The sequence below is a fragment of the Tyto alba genome, unplaced genomic scaffold (genome assembly GCF_018691265.1).
Source record: "Tyto alba isolate M040663 unplaced genomic scaffold, T.alba_DEE_v4.0 Super-Scaffold_16, whole genome shotgun sequence".
NCBI classification, from domain to species: Eukaryota; Metazoa; Chordata; class Aves; order Strigiformes; family Tytonidae; genus Tyto; species Tyto alba.
Window position 1 is genome coordinate 12,677,344 of NW_024881278.1, and position 22,551 is coordinate 12,699,894.

Here is a 22,551-nt window from a genome sequence, read left to right on the forward strand (position 1 = left end):
CCACCCGTGTGTAACTTCTGGATCAATATCCCTTACTAGCAGGGCTTTCAAAGGCTCGATTCATAAAAGCCCTCTACGCCTCATTTATGGAGATACTCCATAAAACTGCCTCCATGGAAGCACTGTGCACACTCTGTCCTTTCTCATCCTCACAGGTGGAAGGCATGCCTCAGTGCAGTTCAGTAATGATGGCATTTCTGAAAACTCCTGAGGGACTAAAGGAGCATGGTTCCCATTAATTTGTGCTCCTAAGTCACTTGGCAGCTTTTGAAAGTTCATCTCTTTCCCCACATTTTCATTAGTTCAAAGTAAAAGAATCGCAACATACAGGTTTAATGATCCTGACTGAGATTCTGATGTGCAGCTACTGGTTGTGAGCTTCCAAATACAGCACAAAGGAGTCTCATTTGTTGAAAGGGTATGAGCTCCTTTTCAGAAAACTTTGGTCCCTCGTTACAGATTCTTAAATTTTTCAGGGAAAAATCAATGCGTTGGGTTTAGTGAGTTGGCATTTCTATTTATGTATTATGGATTTGATTTGGAATTACAAGGTCAAGGCTTTTTGGTTTCAGTTCTATTGCAGAGTCTACTCTGTATCCATCACTGCTGGCACCAGTGAGCCACACCTCTCCCATAGATACAGTGTAGAATTATTAAACAATGTCTGTGGATTGGTGCAGCAATTGGTTTGCTGAGAAAGCTGGCTGCAGTAGACCATGCAGAAACAGAACAGCAGGACAAAGCAAGCAGTGGTCCCTGAAGCAGAAAGAAGAAAGTTTTGGACAAGAAAAGGAAAGAGCTGGACAGGGTCTTACAGCAAGACTGGGGCAGATTTGCAATGAGAACTCTCAGACACAGAAAGCAATCTGTACTTGAATACTTCAGAATATAAGCCCTGAAGTATAGAAGTGCCCTGAGCCAAAATCTAAAGAACTCCTCATTGTGGTAAAGAAAGAGGAAGAATTATACTTTTTCTCAATCTTGCATGTGTTGCACCACTACAGAGCAGTGGTACCTCAGAATCCATCATTGTTATTCATTGCACTTACTCAGGCTTTTAAAAAAATAAGGTTATTGCTACTGGCATTATTTTGTGTTCTACAACATGGAAGCACACAGAAAATATTCCTTCCTTCTTGTCCTATCTTCTCCGCATTCCTGTTCTTCATCTCCCAAAAATTATTTTGCTCATCAATGCCCCTCAGGCTCTGGTTAGTCATGCCAGAAAAAGGGATTAGCTTCCACCTGAACATCCCCCATATTTATCTTTGCATTCGATAACTTTAAATGTTAATTGATTATTCCTTTTGCATTTCATTTAATTTTCACAATTCACTGAATTTCCCTCAGTCTCACTTGGTTTCTTTGTCTGTTCAATAGATTATCTATGTAGTTAGTTCAGTCTGGCTGATTGAGTGGCTATCTGATTAAGTTTGATTGTTTTAGTTAATTAATTGGATTGTAAATGTTTATTCCAATCACCTTCTAACTGGTCAATCTCTTTAATCATTTCCACTATCTAGACCAATTATTCCTCTGTGATAACCTGTCATTTGTTTTCAGTGTTATTGGTTCATCGCCATGTCTCCTTTCCTCATCTCTCCCTCTTTCGTTTATTCTTTTGCTCATACAGTCTGACTCCTATCCTTTTTGCTTGATCATCTCCCTCTTCTGTTCTAACTTTCTAAGCTTCCCTGCTGTCTCTCACCTCTTCTCAAAGACCACTGTAATTCTTCACAAACTTGAATCAAGTTGTATAGCCAGGTCTTAACATCTTCAAACATCAGTCCTGTTTAAATCAAAAACCTTTCCTACAGCTAACAGGGAACTTCATGGATCTACACAAAACAAAACTCAGAGCAAAACTACCCCTGACTTTGTTTTAGCAAAATCAAGGTTCTGCCTGCCCTCTATTACAGGCTAGCAGTCTTTTGAAAATGTAGGGGTTTATTATGAAGAGAAAAAGGGATAGACTGTCATCCACTTACACAATGGAATCTGCTTGCATAAATCTTTGAATCTGGAGTAATACTGGTTTAAAATCATTGGGTCATCCATAAATTATCATTGTCCTCCCTATTTCTCAAGTGATAATAGTGAATCCTATGATTGTTTCAATAAATCCAAGCAGTTAAAACATCACAAGAACTAAGTGGCAGCAATTAATAGTAATAAAAATAAGTTCAATTTGGGGAAAGCAGATTACAGAGTTCATTTTCTTTCACTGAATCAACGGCTCCCCTGTTGAAATAAGCCTTAATTAAGGGAGAAGGTCAGGATAAAAATCATATACAGCATTAAAAAGATAATGTATTGGCCAATTCTTCAAGGTGTTAAAAAGTACTTAAGACCCACAACTGCCAACATCTGAGGGGGAACAGTGTCTCTCAAGCAGTTTTCAGTACCTCTTATGAGCAAGGCCCTTCTTTTTTGATTAGTAAAGCTTTGGACTTTAAAGGCTGAGATTTCTCAATTCTGCTTCTTAACCCAAATCACCTAACCTTTTTTGAATTAAGCAGACGAACCTGCCCACTTTGGTAAGACAGTAACTATGTCTAAGAAACACCCACATTCGATCCTGCTGTGGTAGATTCTAGCCTCTCCATCTTCTGGATGAATGCATCAATTTAAAAGACCAGTTTTATGAGCATTATTACACCATCTAAAACATTTCTTTTTACCTCTCCCCTCACATTAAAAAAAAATATATATATATATCATCAGTTGATTAATAATAAAACAACAGAACACTAGGTCCCATTCAACAACATACTGTCATGACTGACCTATGAAAATCAAATGCTCTAGATATTCAGGTTCATTTCACTATCTGCCCTTCCCTTCCCCCCACCCTTTGGTGAGTACACTAATGTTCTAAATAGATTAAATTATTTAACATAACCATCACTGTCTAAATTTGGCTTCACAAGAAGTAGGTGTTCACAGTCAGCAAGAGAAATGCATAATCACTAATTCATTACTGTGAGAAGCTACTCTACCACTAATTGAGTTACTATGCTTTTCCTAGAAACAATATTAAGACCAAATTTGCTTAATTTTCTATTCCTAGCATTATTACAACTTAATTTAAAAAAGATGAAAATGAAAAATGAAAACAAAGATAAGCCCCAGAACAAGTGCATTAAATGTAGTTTACTTAAATGGGCACAAAGCACAAGTGAAATAATTTTCACTTTGGAATTAGCTAAAAATGATTTAACTTCACTACAGCCACCACACTCATCTGTAAAGTAGTTTTTTCCCAACACAAGATCCCTACAGGATTAAACCACTAGTAGGTTAGAGATAGTTTTTGGCACACGATCTGAAGTCAGAATAATCAATTGTACCTCATGGAGGAGCAGAGGTAAATGGGGAGAAAGGTGGTTGCCAAAGCATTTGGAGGGAAATGTTCTTAAAATAGTAAAGCTTTTTCAAATGCCTACTTAGCAAAATGAGATCCGCAGGAAAACCAGCTCAATGGAACTGTATGAATGGCACAGGCTACTCCAAGGAAAATGCAGCCAATCTGCCTAAGATGTTGTTTTGTTTTGTTTTGTTTTTTTAAAATGAAGGATATTCAGAACTTAATCCAAACATAATGAATAATTCCCATTTACTTCAATTAACTCTTGATCTATCATCTGGCTTGGTAAGATGTTTAACTGTGGCATTAATGCCAAAGAGAACTCTTCAGATTCCTTAACACAAAGATGACCTGATTAGGCCAAGTAAGTGTTATGGTAAATGTTGGTCCTAAACCACAAATAGAGACAACTACTTCTGAAATGTAAGACTACTACTTTTTTTTTTTTTTAATAAATCATGTCTCTTTTTTTTCAGTTTTATAATACTGGCACAATACTGACTGCTTATTGTTCTGTTCACCTGTTCCCCTGAATTTCTAGGCAGTGGTAGATCTCCAGACAATATAAGATGACAGGGCTGATTCCACTGAAGGTACATGTCTTCTGTCCACTATCCCATAATTACAACTAATCAAATTATTAATAGAAACATATTGACACAATTAAGTTAGTTGCTTCATAGATCTTCTGTAAACATCTTGCAATTTTACTCAAGTGAAACTTACTTAGAAGTTATACAAAATTTTTGATGAATTAATTATTAACATCTAAATTAGCTGTCTGTCATGCAAAACTTCAATTAGAAACCCATGTTTAAATTTTTTACAGTGAAAGAAACAATCACTGGAACAACCTCCCTGGGGACGTGGTGAAGTCCCCATCACTGGAGGTTTTCAAGATGCAGCTGTTCAGAGTGCTGAATAATCTCACCTACGTTCCCTTTCCCATGAAAAGTTGGACCAGATGATCTTCTGAGGTCCCTTCCAACCTGGGCTGTTCTACGACTCTATCGGCTACACTAATATTATTTCAGTTCTTGGTTTGGAAGAGGTTAACATTTCTAGGCAATTTTCCAGTAGGAAGCATCAAGAACTCATTTTGAAAAGGGGCTCACTGATATTTCATTAAGTTCAGTTAACCACAACATCCTGTCAGCAAATTAATTCATAAGACAAACTGCAGAAAGTGAGCATACGTGGGAAAACTGAAATGATACATATTCAAGTTTTGTCTGAATACACAAAATCATCATTTTAGTAATGATTCAGATACGTAAGTAATCCTGTTTGGAGAAAGCCCTTATTGATTTCCTGCAGTGTATTCATAAATCTGTTGCTAGACTATTTATCAAACAGAATAATGAAAAATTCTATCTGGCAGTTGCTCATATTTCTTCATACATGTTGCAAGTTCATATCCTTACTCTTCCCTCACTATCTCGTTTTCCCGTAAAATCACCTTCAGGTCTTGAAAATCCTTCCCTTCTCAAGAGGTCCTCTGCTTTGGATCAAGGATTTTGCTTTTAGTACAACCTTAACTTCAAATTTCAGAAATCTGCATATGTATTATAACCATGAGATCATTACAGGACTAACTTCTTACCAGCTCTGAAGGCAATGAGTGTATTTCTGTGTACTTTCAGTATTTGTGAAAAAAGCTATTGCTGAGTGGACAGAAGCATTAACTTAATCAACAACACACAGTCTCTACCCTCTACAAAATAAATATGTTTTTTATGTTGCTTACTGAGCTTGAAAACTTGAAAGCTAAGTGCTTCCTCTTGGACAGGCTGAGTGTCTGAAATAACTGCTTTTAACAGCCTTGGAGCATCATTAAACCTTTACCAGGTTTTAGAAGCATTTGATCTCCATGCCCCTTACTTAGAAAGTTACTTAGAATTGGTAAATCGAACACTCCTAAGCAAAACAATGTCTTGTCATTTACTTGTGTTTACTATTATGCACTTTAATTAAGACTTCTGGAAATAAGTTAGCAAATTAATTAATTTACAACTGCAATAAAAAAATCAGTAAGAAACCCATTAAATATCATTAATAAGTCAATACATTACTTAGGAAATGAACTCTATTTTTATTACTAGAAATTACCATCAACTATAAAATGCCACTGTACCAATTACTTTACTTGTAGAAGGAAGAAACTCTTAACTGACATTATCAAATTAATATATTGCTTTTCTGCAATTTGTAATTTTTTTTTCCTCCTTTAGATACTGCACTTATTTAAATAGTAAGTTGTAAGAAAGAAAATCAGAAAATCAATAGTTTAGGCTCTACACACTGACAAACACAATCTGCTTCACATTTAAGACAGTAATTGAAAGTCAATTGGCTGTAGGATAATGGGCAATGCTACCTGTTAACTGTCCTGATCCAAAACCTATAGAAGTCCAAGCAGCCTTTCTATTGACTGTAGGGGCTTTCTGATCGGAATCTAATCCTATGGTTCAGGAAAACTTTCTGTAAAAAAAAAAGCACTTAGCACATGTCAAGTATTAAAAAGCCCTTCAAGAATTAAAGCTAAAGGATGGAGTGCATGAGAAGGACAGTGGTGATTAACTACAGCAATCTATTTGCACCAAATACAGTTTTGGCCAATCCTGAACATTCTAAAAAAACAACACCCACCCCCTTCCAAAAAAAAAAAAAAAACCCAAAACCCAAAATACAACTAAAAAAACCAACACAACAATACAAAAATGAATGAAACCCCTCAATCTATAAGGGCTTTGCATTTTTCCTATCAAACTAACCCAATCAAGACTGATTATATGACGGGAATTGGGAAATGTGAAGATATTCAAATGACAAATCACTTTGATTTTCTAATCTGCGGCACTGTTGAATGAAGAAAGGGAAATATGAAGCACAATTAAGACATTGCAATGACAGTTATGTTTCCACTCAACAATTTTTAGTTAGATGGGATATGAATCTAGAATTCTTAAATTCAGAATTAAAAAAAAAATTAAGAATTTTACCAGCATCTGATTTTTTTTTATTTTAATTCTCCATTCAATCCCAAAGAGGCTGTTATTTTTTTTCAGTTCACATGCAATAAAACCCCCATCTTTTCCATGATTAAAGAACTCAAAAAATTGAATTCCCAATGCTCAAAAACAAATCCCAACCTCAAACTTCTACCTTCTTCAAGGCCCTGTTGGCATCTAATTCAGATCCAAAACTGTATCTACCTATGGAAATGGTAGCCTAATTTCCTAAGATTGTCTAGGTGTCTCTGTTTTTAAACTGTGTATATGGTCTTCAAAAGGCTTAGAAAAATTAGGCTGGAGGCTTGTTACTGTTTCTGAGATGTTTCTTTCCCCAATTCACCAATGTTTTAGGTGCTTCAGTGACATCAAATATCCAAGTAGCTAAGCTGCCCAAAGGCTTCTAACAGCTATAGAAAAATTAGATTCAGATTAATCTTTCCTTATTGCTTTCCCTATTTTCTCCAAGCCTAAGGTGCCACCCTCGGCTGCTCATCACCACCTTCTTTCTTGTAAAAGGACACAGTGCCACATTTTCCGCTGTGTGCAAAAGGCTTAGCGGTTTTAACCAACTGAAAAAAGACAAAGTGGTTTTATTCCCTGGTGGTATTCACACACCATGTCCTGTAAGCAGAGCAGGGCAGTACCCAGTTGCTACAAATCTATAGACGAAATGGGAGATTTGTTCCTTCTTTTGCTCACAGTATATCTTAATAGCCTCAGCAACTGACATCTGTCATCTGCAGAACAGTGCCCAGTGTTGGCATGAGCTCACTCAGCCAACGTTATCCTCGCACTCAGCTGACCGTCCGTCACCTACCACTCTCCTTCAAGCATTCCCAAGAGAAGAATTCATGTACCTTCATGGGAGTGGAATATCTCCCGTAGTCTGTCATAAAATTTGCTGCAATGAATTCACAAAGCACTGTGGATTTAAATGCCTTCTATCTCATTCCCATTTTTGTTCTGGAGAGTTGAAATACTTTATTTTCAGCCTTAGAGAGATACCAAGATGCACTCTGTACATCAGCAGCAGATCAGGTGCATTCTGTTTAAACATGCCTTGCGCTTTCAACACAATGTCAGGCTGTTCCTTGGTGGAGCTTGGAGATCACCTTTATGTACGGACAGTGCAATAAACCCCTTAACACAACTGGCCTTTGTGGAGAGCAATGTAAATAACCAAAATAATTTATTCTCCAGCAGATTCCCTTGTTTTAGGCAGGTTGAAAAGAAGGACACGCAGCTCAACTCAGCAGTATTCCAAATAAATAAAATGGACAAAAGGTAATGTGTTAAGTGCTATAAAGTAATAATATTCACTGACGTGACACCTAAAGATTTCAGTATGATTCACAAGCTCCATAAAGCTAGTAGAACTAAAATGCAGCTGCTTCTGGCATGAAGCACTAAACTGACGTACTTGAATTGATAATGGAGCTTGTATTTAAAAAAATAACCCTCATCAAGGTTGACCACTGTTAAAATTCCATACACTACATTGAGCTGTTACGGGTTACTCAGCAATAACTGCTTTGGAACATTGCCAAAGAAAGGCATACTTTATTGGAATTGAGTTTTCCACAGTTGTTTAAAAAAACAACCCTGAAATTTGTTATCAGGAACATCAAAAAGACGAGTTGCAAGCTATATGTCTGGGAACCATTCATCTGTCCTATTTGCTGCTGCAGAAAGTGAAGTTGTCAGGACAGGCATCTGGCAAGCCAGGATAAATTCTACTTTGGTTCTCCCAAAATGAAATTTTCCTAGAAATTATTTCCAAAGAGAAAACAAAAAACCCAAACTTGTTTCCTTGAAGAAGTTAAGAAGTTCTAAGACAACATTAAAAAATTCTCCCCTGGAAGGGACCTTTGTTTTTTTATTTAAATGATTGATTTGATGAGAAGCTCTCACTCTGTGAAGGTTCTGTAACAGACAGAAATCATGTTCCTCTCCAAAAAAGCATCAAAAGACTATGAGCTAGAAGCAATAAAATACTCTACATTACCTGTACTGCAGTTCTTCATTGCAAAGGAATCCACAGCTGCTATGCTCTTGTTCCCAGTAGCAACATACTCCAGTGAGATCCGAAATGGTTTCTCTAGATGTCCAACTCTCCTTTGAAGCAACACCCATCTGGTCTCATTATACAGCGAGAGGAAAGAAGAAAGGAGAAGAGTGGTAAGAAAGGCTACTTTACAAGGCTTAAATCTCCTAAAGCAGCAGTTCCACATGTGGCTAGTCATACTGTGCCTCATATCCCAGCCCTCACTCCGCTCATGGTGCCCCAAGATCAGGGCCTTTCCCCACATGGATTTTGCAAAAGCAAGCTTCTAAGCACCACGATTTCCACTCAGCTAAGATGTGGAAAACCCAGCTAAATAGTAGCTTATTGCTCTCATCTGTCATACTTCTGTGCTTACATATTTCTCACAGATGTCTGCCTGATGTTTAAAAGAAGCCTAACTTTCTTTGCAAAGCAAGTTGAGAAATCTGTAGTGTACATGCACACCCCTTCTAAATATCACTCCTGCTTCTCACCAGCAACGTCTCTTAGTCACTCAGACAATAAGCCAGTCTCCAGGGCTTGCACAGTAGCTGTGATTCCCAGCACTGCGTTGCTGGTAGGGGTGACACGCTTTGCTCCTAATGGAACTGGCTGGAACGCCTACATGTGCATGAAGCACTACAATTAAAACATGCCATTTCTCCTCCTTGCACTTCCCTTCCTTCCACCCCCCAAACAAACAAAGAGACCCATCAAGTAAATCAAGAAACTAAGGAACTGGATTAGCAACCTTGGAGACTAACATCCACACTCCAAGAGTGTTTCAACTTAGTCTGCTTGTTGCCAAGAGTAAATGAGAACAAAAAGTCTGTATGAGCTTAATTTACACTCTGAGATGCTAGAAGACTTCAAGACCTGGCTGTCTTTAAGGTCCACCTTCTCCCCCCTGATCATCTGCGTCTGTTGCTCCACCTGAAACACCTTGCCAGGCAGCACAAGAACTACTCCTAGACCCTCAGATCTTACACCTCACCCTCTGATTTAACTTTCAAATGTTCTGTGTCCTGCAAGACATGTCTAAATGTAGACAGTAAAAATATAGGCATCTGTCTTTTCCCCAACAGACTGTAATTCTGATCTGCAAGGAAAACACTAAGGAATAAAATATTTGTATTATAACATACTCTGAATCATTTAACCTTTCATCCTTTAGCACAGGCTGCCAGTAAAACCACTCGTTGACACCGTTAGTGAAGGGCTGCTTCCCAAGAGGCGTATGTAACTTCAGCAGTGATACAGAGCCCATCACCCATTTCACCCCAGTTTATTCAGTGCCTGCTCACTAACCATAAACATGATCAGAGACAAGAGATTCTGTAAAGCCACTCAGTCATTACTAATCCACTTTTTCACATTTCTCTTCTGTTACAGGAAGAATGCAGCACCAAGGAAAAAAGATCTCTTTGTAACATACTTTAACTGGTCAGCTAGAGCCAAACAAGACAACAGAGGTCTAATAAAGCCTATGAGGAAATGTTCCTTGCGGTTCCAGCTGCAATTTTTGAAGATGAGAACAAAAATTTACTGTGTTTCCTTAAGTTGGTTTCAAACACCAATATTAAGCATTTTTTGAGGATGGCAACACATTTTTCATTGCTCTTACAAAAATGTTTCCTCATCAAGTACCCTCATCACACCCTGCTGGATGGGTTTGTGCGTGTACATGGGCCTTGCACAAGAAAACATTTTTCTTGGGGAAGGAAATCCACTGGAACAGATGTTCTGAACAAAAGAAACTACAAAGCTTATCTGGCATCCATAACAAGAAGCTCCTTCTCCAGAGGTATGCCAAAATTTGGCACAAAAGTTACCAAGTTAAGACACGCTTGCGAAAAGAAATATAACAACATATGTGTATGACATTTGCACCAACCAAGCATCACTTGTGCCTGCCACAAGCATGGATCAATCCCAAATCACAGACCCTATACTGCTACCAGCTAGGAGACTTTTTTTTGCCTCTTTTTCCCCTGGAGAGGCAGACACACTGTTTATCTCATCAGGGATACAACACTGTCATTACACTTTGCTGAACTGGACAAAATTCCCAGCAGGCAAGGAAGCTGCCAACAGGTATGTTAAGGACTTAAAGAAAAGTCCTAAGCAAGGGCTGCATAAAGACCCTGCTGACAGCTAATGCAGTTCAACTTGCAACTCAGAAAAGCAAATGCTGCTTTTTAATGATTTACTAGGTTTCTTCCTCCTTCCTTTTCCAGCAAGAAGAGTGAAACTAGACTGCTAAGTTTCATTTTTTGGTTACTTTGGTAATTTTCATTTCCACATCTCTTCCAACTTCTGTGCTAGAGGCTCCTACCTGAGAAGGGGATGTTGTCATCCTTGATCCTTTTCTATCCCCTTCCCCCAAATAGATAAATCTGCTTTTACTGGAATTAAATAAAATAAAGCATTGAGAGCATTTTAAACACCTAGCTTCTGTGTGCGTTATTCTTTTGATGTTATCTCAAGTTAGGTATATTATAGGAATTAGAAGATATGAATTTCCCTACAAATAGAGTAAAAAAACAACCCTAGATTTAATTTTGGTTATGAAATACAGAAGCATCTGTATGTCATGAAAATCGTTCTCCTCAGCTTCAGAAGACTGATAGATTTTAATTCCAAGTACGCAGTGGCTCTCAACAGTGATTTCCATTTCTGTGCTACTGCTCACCCTCTGGATAAATGTGCCAGGAGTTTTAGGAATTGCTTTTCTGAGTTACTGGTGCAATAACTTTAGTTTGAAATTCTCAGGCCTCTCATAGTTTACCACAGAAACTTTATTAACTCCCAGAGCTGTTGCCAAGCAGGTATTTTATATCACCGCAATGCAAGACTGGAAAAGGCAGACTCACTCAAGTCCAGATTCATTACAAAATATATTCATATTTTGTGGTACAAATGCCTACAATATGTTGTCTGAGATTCAGAGATTCATGTGAATAGAAATTCCAAGTATCAGCTTCTTTCTTCAGAGACATGAAAATAAATGAGCTAAAGATGACACTAACTGGTGGATTTATCAGGGACACTAAAAATAGCTACTGGGTCAGCAGAGAGACCTGTGGGCAAATTCAGATGGGTGTTGATTCTGCCATCATTCCGTGGCAGAATAGGGACTCTGATCTCCAGACCTGTCCATACAACACCTTGTATTTAACAGACACATGCTCATTTGCAGATCCTGTACTACAGGCTGCCTGACAGGAGCAAGATCTACTTCAGCATAACTGATATGCATTATATGTTAATTAGTAGTAGCTTTATTAAATTTCTATTAGCGGCCTATATGTTACAAATCTAATTTCAGAAAGCATTTTAGCAAGGTAACAGAAAAGCTACTTCAGTCATCTTTTGAGATAGATGGGGTAAAAAACCACAGGTGAAACCACCTCATACTGAAATCATGCTTAACCAACCTGATAGCTTGTCATGCTGAGATAACCGGCTTGGTGGATGAGCGGAGCAGTGAATAGTGCTTATCTTGACTTTAGTAAGGTTTTCAATGCTGTCTCCCATCCCATTCTCACTGACAAACTGATGGAAGTACAGACTATTTAACTGGACAGTGAGGTGGACTGAAAACTGGCTGAACTGCCAGGCTTAGAGGGTTATGATCAGTGGTACAAAGTCCAGCTGGAGGCCAGTCACTAGTGGCATACCTCTGGGCCAACAGTGGGGCCAATAATGATTTCTCTCTTCATTGATGACCTGGATAATGTAATAGGCTGCACTATCAGTAAGTTTCCAGCCAGTCTGGGAGGAGCGACTCATACACAGGATTGTTGGGCTGCCTTGGCAGGCTGGAAATTTGGGCCGATGGGAACCTCATGAAGTTCAATGAAGGGAAATGCAAAGTGCTTGCTGCTGGGGAGGAACAACCTCACGCAGCAGCACAGGCCGGAAAGCAGCTCTGCAGGAGACGACTTGCAGGTCCTCATGGACAACATGCTGAACATAAGCTAGCAATGTGTCCTCAACGACAAGGGATGCCAATAGTTTCCTGGGCTGCACCGAGAACAGCAGATCCAAAGGGTGATTGTTGCCCTCTACTCAGTGCTGGGAAGACACATCTGGAGTACTGGGTCCAGTGCTGGACTTTCCAGCACAAGAAAGACATGGACTTACTGAAGTGAGTCCAGAAAAAGCCACAGAGATGATTAACGAACTAGAGCATCCAACATACAAGAAGAGGCTGAGAAAATGTGGATTGTTTAGCCTGGAGAAGAGAAGGTGCAGGAAGGATCTTATCAATGTTTATATGTTATGGGAGGATGGAAAGAAGACAGAATCGGACAGTGGTATCCAATGAAAGGACAACAGGCAAACACAAGGCACATTTGCTTGGATTGAAAGACAAGAAATTCCATTTAAACAAAAGAGAAAACTTGCTTATTCTAAGGGTGATTGAACACTGGAACAAGTTGTCCAGAAATCTTAGAGTCTCCATCATTGGATACATTCAAAACCTGACTGGATATGGCTCTGGGAAACCTGCTCTAGCATCAAGCAGGGAAGTTTGAGTAGTCATTCTCAGACGTTCCTTCCAACCTCTACCATTCTGCAATTCTGTGAAAATTAGGTTCCAAAAGCAAAATGCAGCAGATAACAGACTGCTCCTGTTATCCTCTGTATAACCTCCAAGCACTCTACAGAGAGATGAATCAGACTGGTAAGCTGACAACTGCAAGGACAAAGGCATCAGTTACCGTGCACATAGCTATCATCTCTGCATAGCCTTCAACATAAAAACCTATTTCTACCACAACATTGGCCATAATAACCATGATCATCTCTCTAGATATTGCCTCAAGCAATAAAAAAAAAAGACCACAGTTTAACACCTTAATTTAATCTTTTATGCTGTAAAGGAACACACTATATTGTATTGTTTAGGCACTGTTCAGTGTCTTGATACAGCAGGCTAGATCCACCCAACAGAACCTTCACTGAAGTTACATCATGAAAGAAGTTGGCTCAGATTTTTAGAATCTGCAATATATACAGATTTAGACAGAAACTAATAACACGTGGTCTTCAGTGACAGAGCAGCTCAAAATCCTAGATCCAAATATTTTCAGACTCTAGATGAGTTCAGACCTGGATATATTGTCTAGCGAGAATGTGTTGCTTAAAGAAAGCCTGGGCGACACCCAGAACTTCTCTTACAAGGCTGTATTGATCTTCTCTAAAACAGAAAATGCTGCTGACAGAACCGTAACACAGTACAAGGGCTGAATTTTCAACCAACTTTCTGTATACTCATTCACTCTCCTTAAACACGAAGGTATGCTACAAATTCCCTCGGGCCTCGCACAGCCTTGCAAGGGTTAGGTTTCAGATCCTGAATAAGCCAAAGTACTTCTCTGTCACCTAACCTTTCTTAAACCTCTCATCCATGACTCAGTTTGCCAGGTACCAGGTTTTGCTCCCCTGCTTCTATTTCACATGTAGTTACTCAGTTCCAGAAGCTATAAACCAGTTTTCATGGAAACTTATTTCTGAGAGATATTTCAAGTTTAGACACTCTTTGGTTGTTCATATGGCTTCAGGAAGAACACATTCCTGATTAATTCTAATCAATACACTAATGCTTTAGATGCCATTTTGCATGCTCCTCTGGGTAATGCCAGCACTGATTAATTCCAAGTACAAGTCAGGATGCTCTCTTACAGGAAGTGAATTCAAAAAACGTGCTAGAACTCTCAAGTAAAATTTGAAGCCAGAACACTTGCATCCTGCATTTGTCCATCTTTATGGATAAATAATTTTGAATCCAATTAACACACACATGCTCAATGAGTGCTCTTTTATTCTGCTAAAGAGTGGTTTCAAAATGCTTGGTTCCAGCAAGCTTTTGACTTCAGTCTTGACATCCCATGTACAGCAATCACCTTTGTGACCATTCCCCAGACATCCATCTACATCTGGAAAGTAGAATTAATTTCTGTGCCATCAGCCAGACTGATACCTGTGTCTTCAGTACTGTGCACTGTTGGTTTGCACTGGCCCCTAGGCATACATTAAGTTTCCCCCAGAACACTGTCCCAGCCTGGCTCTGATAAAGCCACTGCTTTCTCACATTTAGGGGGCAATTTGAAAGTGAGTCTTCAACATATGAAAAGAATATAGAAACAATTAGCAAAACCCCAAAGAACTGGCCCTTAAATCCTATTGCCTTATATATAGTAAACAAGGGCTAAATGCACTTAACTGTGCTGTGGATAGTGAAGAGCTGCATGGCCCCTCCTGGGCATGATTCAGCTCATGTGCTCCCAGCAGCTATTAATGGGAGGTTGAGGGAAGACAAGAACTGTGAACTATCTGCTTTCCTTAAGAAAAAAGCTCTCTAAATTCAGGCTGTGTTTTGCTCTCTCATCTCCACTCACCACAGAAAAATATTGGGGAATTTAACAGACTCTTCATACCTAAGTTGAGTTACAGTGTGATTTTATTTCTCCAGGTCCAGGTTCTGTCTCATCTAAAATACTCCTATTGTTGCCAACACTTACCATGGTATGCCTGGGAGGAAAATGCAGTGTATCTTGGCAAGAACTTAGTTTTATCTTTTTGGTTAAAGGTTCAGCGAACTTTTGGGAATTACAAAATTAAATAGCAATAACAGCATCTGCATCAGAGTATTTCACATCAAAAGCCACCTGTGGCACAGTAAAGGTAGTGAAAAATTTAGAAGCTGATTTTTGAGAATGAAACCGTGTTAAAGGCAAAATTAAAAATTATCAGTAGGACTCCAAAAGAGAATTTTTCCCCTTTACTATATGAATTGGTGAAAGAACGTAACTTTCTCCATCCTGCATACCATTGCATAATTATACAAGAGTTTATAACAGCTTTTAATCTTGCCTCCATACTGCTCCAGACTTTCTTTTGCTTCAGCAGTTAATGGGCACTGCACAAAGGAAGAACCAGACTAGACCTTTTCAGGCTGCAGCAAACAGAAAATTAAAAAAATATTTTGAAGAAGATGCCAATACAATTCTAAGAGATGGTAGGAGTAAAAAATAAAATGACCCATAGGAGGCTTTGTAAACTCTTTTCTCATGAGTTCAAACAATACAATACACTGTCTTGAAATTACTTTTAATTATCAACTTTAAATTAATTTCAGCTTGCTGATCTTAAAATTACTTAAAAGACATCAGGGCCTGAATTTGATGCATGACGATATAGTTTTGAAAAGGACCTATCTTCTAAAATAGCAATGAATAAAGTTACTGTATATTAATGCAAGAGATTATTTAGCATTAAAGGAGATAATTCTTGATGTGCAAGGCAGAAAGTTTACAACACAAACTCTTGTGCTCACCGATCATTCTACTGAATAAGAGAAAGAAAAATGGCATACATTTTATTCTATTGATTTAATGCCAGCTGTCTTTCTACCCTTTTCTATGGCCTTTTGCATAAGCAAGATGTAACTGTTAGCAATAGGTTAAATACAGTTAAGACCTTTATTAGTGTCATTAGATCAGACCTTTAACATCACTGTGACTGGTTCCAAGAATGCTTCCCTGTCCTTCCCTCAAAATGCCTTTAAAAAATGGCTTCACAAAAATTTTGCCATATAAGAGATTAAATAATTGTAATTATTTTATTTCCTTTTACTCTTTTAATGATTTTTAGATAAAACTAGCAATACACACACACACACCCCCACCCCAACAAAATGCTCTGTGATTCTGCTAGGTTTGATGAATGAGTCAGACACAGTGTGCAATTACTGTGCCTAGAACAGGAGACCAACAAGATTTTGGCTCCAGACTACAATGATACCATCCCACATGTGCTGGGAAGGAAGCTAACTCTACCCTCCTTTTAGGATCACAATGCTGGGATCCTTCGCACAGCTACTCTGAAGAGAATTGTACCATCAGGGAGATATTACAATAGGGCAAAAATTGCTCTAGGTTTCAGGCTACACAAGTAGCCCATAAAGGATATTTTTATGTTATATTTATTCTTGAATAACAATCAAAGTTTGCAATTAAGCCACTAGAATTTCATTGGTAATAAAATCTCCTCCTATATTTAGAGCGTGATACAAGACCACAAAACAACTACTCTACATGGGAAAATTTACTAAAATGGCAGGAGATAAATCCTACAGAAAAATATTTTCCTGTTAACTTCCATCGAGTTAAAAATATTAATATTTTTGTATGTATTTCCTGAGAGTCTCTTAGAAAAATCACTGTTACAAACATTTTGCTTCACTAACCTGGCTAAAGTAAATTCCCTGCTCTGAAAATTTGAAGACTTACATTTGAGTACTGTAAAGAATTGAATCAGGTAAGCAACTGAAGAATTGCAGCCTCACAATTAAATCTAATTCTTGTGCTTACAAATGAGAATCTTTTAATGGAATTTAATACAGACAGAGGCCCTGGAAGAAAGAGCACAGGAACTGCAGAGAAATTCAAAGACAGACAATGAAATTATGCTGTATGGTGGAGGGCAAACGTCTTTCCAACACAGTAATCTGGTACTTTTACACTGGAACGTAACTTGCTAAATGGCAGGGTTATTAGTAGTTCAGTTTTCCTTTTTAAAATATCTGTGGAAAGAGTAATCCAGATACTTACAGGATTATTTTTGTTACCGACCATTCTGAAATGTAAACTTAGCTACATGCTACAGGCATGCTGAGACATTCATCTACTCAAAAGCTCTGTTGGCCAAGTGGGGCTGAGATGTGAGAAAGCATTGTTGTTTTTTTAAACAACAGAACAAATTGTTTTAATTAGCCACTTCATCATATCCAATAGACAGTTCTGAGTTTTTCATGGGAGCTCCCCACTGACATGACATGACTAATCACTCCAGTAAGAGACTACTGCAATTGCAAATACAGTATAGCTAAACAACTTGCCCAAAGGAATATGTTCATCTGGCACTGAACTTTCCTTTCTGTTCCCCAGTTAAACCATGTAAGGTGGAACTTTGTTCCACTTCTTGGGAAGTACACAGTTGTAGCCACTCCTGGGATGTTACAATTAATAATCATAACTGAGATGTAGCATCAAAACTGCTGTGAAAAGAACAACAGCTCAGCATACTCTTCTGATGCACAATGGCTCTTTAGTGTCACCTCCTCTTGCAGTCCTCTCCCTATTTGCATATAAGCTTGATTACACTTCCTTTAATGAAACCAACACTGCCAAAAAATGAGATTTCACTGTATGAAACCAAATTGCAATAAGTGCTGGCAGCATCTAAGCCAAGGCAATCCCAGGAACACTTAGTATTCATACAAACCATTACATCTTTAGATGCTTATACAGACCTCAGCCCCTTAGCAAAGATATCAAACACCTCATTTTTCAGGTGGGTGAAAAGGAGGCACAGGAAGGTTACATGACTCATTTAGTCAATAACTAGATGGCAGAACTAGGATCAGAGATAAAAATTTCTGATTCTTACTCCTGTGTCCTAATCTACTGCATCATGCTGCTTCTGATGAGGGTAATTAAATTTCATGCTTCGGGGAGTAACTTAATTGTCTTTGAGGATCAGAAGGAAATTCCATCCTTTCAACCCAATGTACAGCTCTGCTTAGGTGTGCCAAAGAGTAGTTTTCATTTTGTATTTAAATATTGAAAGTAAAAAATAATCTAATGTTAATTATAGTCAAGTACAGTCAAGGCTTCAGAAAGACAGGGTGACTTTTCAAAGAGAAAAGTAGTGGCAACATATTCTGAAGTAACTGAGTTCTCAATAGCCATGTCTGGGAGACCAATTAAACTGGGAATTTTACCTCAGCACTCAGCAATGGCTTTTCATGACACAGCTAAAGGGAAGTACGAATATTGTGCCTGCTCACCATCTATATGGTAGAATAAAAACCATGAAAGAATTTAAGTTCAAAGGCTGAAAGAGTGGATGAGAGGGAAGGCTTTACTTACGAGAACAGCTGTGCTTACCTCTGTATCCTTTAGGGATATGTTGCAATTATCTAGTAGCTTTAATAACCTAGACTTCAAAATAAGGTATCAATATATCCAAAGAAAGATTAAGGACTAGATGAAGCACTGATTAGATCATAAGGTTCAGAAGGATTTACAGAACATCTACTCCAGTCATTCCCACCCACTATAAGACAGTCCCTAACCTCCTGTAAGAGGCTTCTAAAACCCATTCATCAGATCCAACCCCATCAAAAGCTGTCTGGTTAGAAAAAAATAGCCCGACTGGATTTCAGAGATTCTCAGAAACCAGAAAGGCTGGCAGATAATCCTCAGCAAACGCTGCCTTTCCCATAACTTCAGCTATTCAGTGTTTGGCTGAAACACAGAAGTAGGCATACAATTGCATTGGGTATAGGGTGTGCCATATCTGGTGCAAAATAAATGGAAGTGAAATGTCTTCCATAGAAGTCTACAGTACAGAAGATGTCTATACATAAGCAATGTGAGGGGTAGCATGAAAAGAAATTGCAGGGGTGAAGATGAAAGATATATTTCCCGATTAACAACTTCCTCTTCCAATTTAATTTGCTTCCTTCAGACAGACTTTTGAAAGAAACAATACATTAGGAATGATCTGAATAGGAAAAAATGAGGCTTGAAGTGCAGAAAGGTTGTGTCCATTATTGCCTATGTAGCAAGTATCATAACAGTAGTTACCCTGTTGGGGAAGGGGGCCTTTGAATTGTGTGACTCTTGTGGTTTAAACGCGGCCGGCAGCCAAACACCATGCAGCCACTCACTCACCCTCCCCCTGCCCAGGGTATGGGGAGGGAATGGGAGGGGTAAAGGGAGGCTCGTAAATTGAGATAAACACAGTTTAATACTTGTAATAAAATAGACAATATTTGCAATAACAATACTAGAAAGTACAAACGGGCAATGAACAAGGCGATTGCCCACTACCTGCTGACTGATATCCAGCCTGCTCCTGGCTAGCAATCCTGAAATACCAAGATGCTGCAACCGCAATCCCAGAAGTGAGAGAGAGCTCCCTTCTTCCCAGCCACCCCTCCTTTATATACTGAGCATGATGTTACATGATATGGAATATTTCAGTGGCCAGTTTGGGTCTGGTGCTCTGGCTGTGCTCCCTCCCAGCTTCTTGTACACCTGTGCACGGGCAGGACATGGGGAGTTGGAGAGTCCTTGAAATCTCAGCAACAACTGAAAATGTCAGTGTACTATCAGCATTCTTCTCATACCAAATCCCACACTGAATCCAAAACAGCACTCTTCTAGCTGCTAAGAACAAAAATTAACTGTATCCCAGCCAAAACCAGGACAATGACTCAACTTTGAATGGAGAAAGATGTTAAAAGAAAAAGAAAGTGATTAAAACAATCACCTGGGCAATGTACTCAAAGAAATGGAACTTGAGAGGCCAGCGTCTACTCATCAGAGCAAATGGCACATCAGAAGTCAGACAGACTGTACCATTTAACAACTGAAATATCAACTTCAAAGAGAGAGAAATGCCATGAAAGTGAGGTTTGCACACCTTTCAACATAGCAGCAGTCACAGCAATGCTATCATAGTTGATAACAATGTCCTCGCTATCTTACCACATTTGGAATATATATGAGAATAACATCTGCTGTGTAGGTCTAAATAGAAAAAACTTTGCCTACAGTCAAGTCTAACTTTTCCCACACATGTTGAGCCTGTTTCTGTCCTGATGATACAATCTCCCTCATTTAGTACTGGATATTTCTGAGAAGGAGAATCGTAGCAGGCCATGCTGAACATCCAGCAGGGAAGCCAAAAGTAGATGACCACCTCTGCCACTGCCTGGAAATACAAGTTTAAGCCAGTGTCTGGGATCTCAATTCCCCAGAACTTGGAGCACAGAGATGGTTTATTTAGCTCGGCATACATCTGCCTGTTAGTCTCAACAGTTGGCATACACACTTTCTTTAAGCATAAATAAGAAAAGCCTTGACAAGGAACATGCATAGAAAACAGACTCCACAAGATGTTCTAGCATAATTTACTGGCTCCTCACAGTCAAATAAAAAGGCACCTAAACCAAGAAACTCGTTTCCTTGGGTTAATATTTCCAATAAAATTGAAGGTGTTTTTGAACAGTGATTTTAAAACAGCATGAAAACATGATGACTGTTTAGTGCTTACTGATAAAGGAAATACCTAGGCCTTTTCATGCATTCCCAAAACACAACAGTCCTGCCAATGCTGTTTGTCTCAGTATCACATTAAATTGTTTCTCAAATTCAAATAGTTTTTTGTGGGTTTTGGTTGTTTTTTTTTTGTTTGTTTGTTTTTGTTTTTTTTTTTGTTTTTTTTTGTAAATGGCATCACTAATTGCAATTCAATAACATTTGCTGGGATAGCTCTTGCCTTTAGACAGCATTCTGGGAAGGAGACCACACACTGCAGCATCCTGGAAAGCTCGTCAGTCTGAGCTTGGCCTCCAAGAGCATCTCTCTTGCAAGCTCACCCCTACCAGGCAAAGACTGGAAAGAAAACCATTCCACAACTCCCTCACAAGGCAGAAATGGGATAAAAGGTCCCGGCTATGATATTCCAGTGTGAGTTTAGAAACATTGTGACATGTCTGTGAACTTAGGTATAAAAAGGTATGCTTGGTGCCTGAGGGTATTGTAAGGCTCAATTAAGTTAACAATACGCAGCTCTGTGAAAAAGGCCAAATTAATCCAGGCACCATTCCTAGAAACTCTATTTTGAATATATACATCAATCTCTGAACAAGGATGAGTTTTGCTATAGGATCCTATAGCAACCTTTGAGCACTTCAGACAGGAAAGGCTGCAGGTATGCAAAGTATCCGTGCAGGGGTACATATTGTCAGCTCACCTATAGACAGCATAAACTGGATAGCAACACCAAGACTGCATTTCCTGATGTTAATCATCTGTTTCATGTCACATCAAGCGGATTTTTCAATGTACTATTTTCTAGGACCATTTCCTCACTGTTCCTCCTCTCCCGAACAGAATACAACCATAATCAGAGTGATGCAGGCAGACAGGAAAGACAGTAAAATTTCCAGCCCTTTCTTTCCTCCCTCATTGCTTTCCCCCATGGGCTGTCTGAGTACTTGCTTCAGAGTAGGATTTTTGCCTTTTTCATCAAAATTTAGATTTATTGACTCTAAAAGTCTCACAATGACCTCTAATTTTCCTTAACAAACATAACCACAAAGCTCTCCGGCTCCATATCTGCCAAGAACAATCAATACTGTTGAATAAAAACCAGCCTATGGACAACAGCAGCCCTTATCTCTGCCTAGCTCAGAGGTTTTATGCAGTTTCAGCTTGTTCTTGGGTGAACCAGCTCCTGTGTAATTAAGAGTTCTGATACTCCTGCACAACTCTTTTTGCATGGGCAAACTGCCTCAGGATATACCGAACTCTAGTCAGAAGGAGGTTAAACCTGCCTGAGTTAGTAGGATATGTTTTGCTGAGCAGTGGGCCAGAAGGAAGGAAGACACCGTTATACTAAAGCTCTGTCAGAGCAGTCAAGTGATTGTGTTTTAGTCAGTAACTCCATCTCTGCCACAGACCTACTGAATAGGTCCATGTTAGCCACTGATAGCTGTATCCCAGCTTTGCCATTAGCCCACATTAGGATGACTTTCCACTGATTAAATGCATTCATCTGATATGATGACAAACTTTTCTGGACAGTAATTCAGAAATGGGCTGAATACAAGGATAAAGAAAAACATTGGGTAAAGGGGAGTATATTGAGAAAGACTATGGGTATACTTCAGCTTCTGGTGACTGCCTGAATTTTTTAGGCTTTAACAAGGACTGCAACAGGAATTTAGTCCTCTCACTGCAGTCCCAAGGCAAAGGAGAAATGGGGTGCTGCAGAGCAACCACTGGCCTGGGGCCTTCATGAATTAGTGTGGGCCCCTCCAAACATTCTGCTCATCTACCACACCATTCCAAGAGAAGTTGTACGTGCTAATTTAAGAATCAGTGCAGAATGTAAAAATGATGACCTTTTGGCCTAGTAATATTTTACATTCACTTGTAGTTTAAGTCATTGAGAATAACAGAGAACTAGGAAGTCTGGTCTTGTAAGTAAAGTGAATTTAGTCCAAAGAGCAGCCTTCCCCTCACCCCCTCCCTTTTTCT

General features: G+C 38.9%; 1 protein-coding gene across 2 annotated transcripts in view; it reads right to left on the reverse strand.

Moving 5' to 3' along the window:
* The window catches only part of ALK (ALK receptor tyrosine kinase), a 322,024-nt gene that overhangs the window by 101,314 nt on the left and 198,159 nt on the right, over positions 1-22,551 (reverse strand). For both annotated transcript variants that reach the window (XM_032989384.2, XM_042789515.1), the window contains exon 5: positions 8,387-8,514. In XM_032989384.2, coding sequence (XP_032845275.2) covers positions 8,387-8,514 — 128 coding nt within the window. The remainder of the gene's footprint in view (positions 1-8,386; positions 8,515-22,551) is intronic.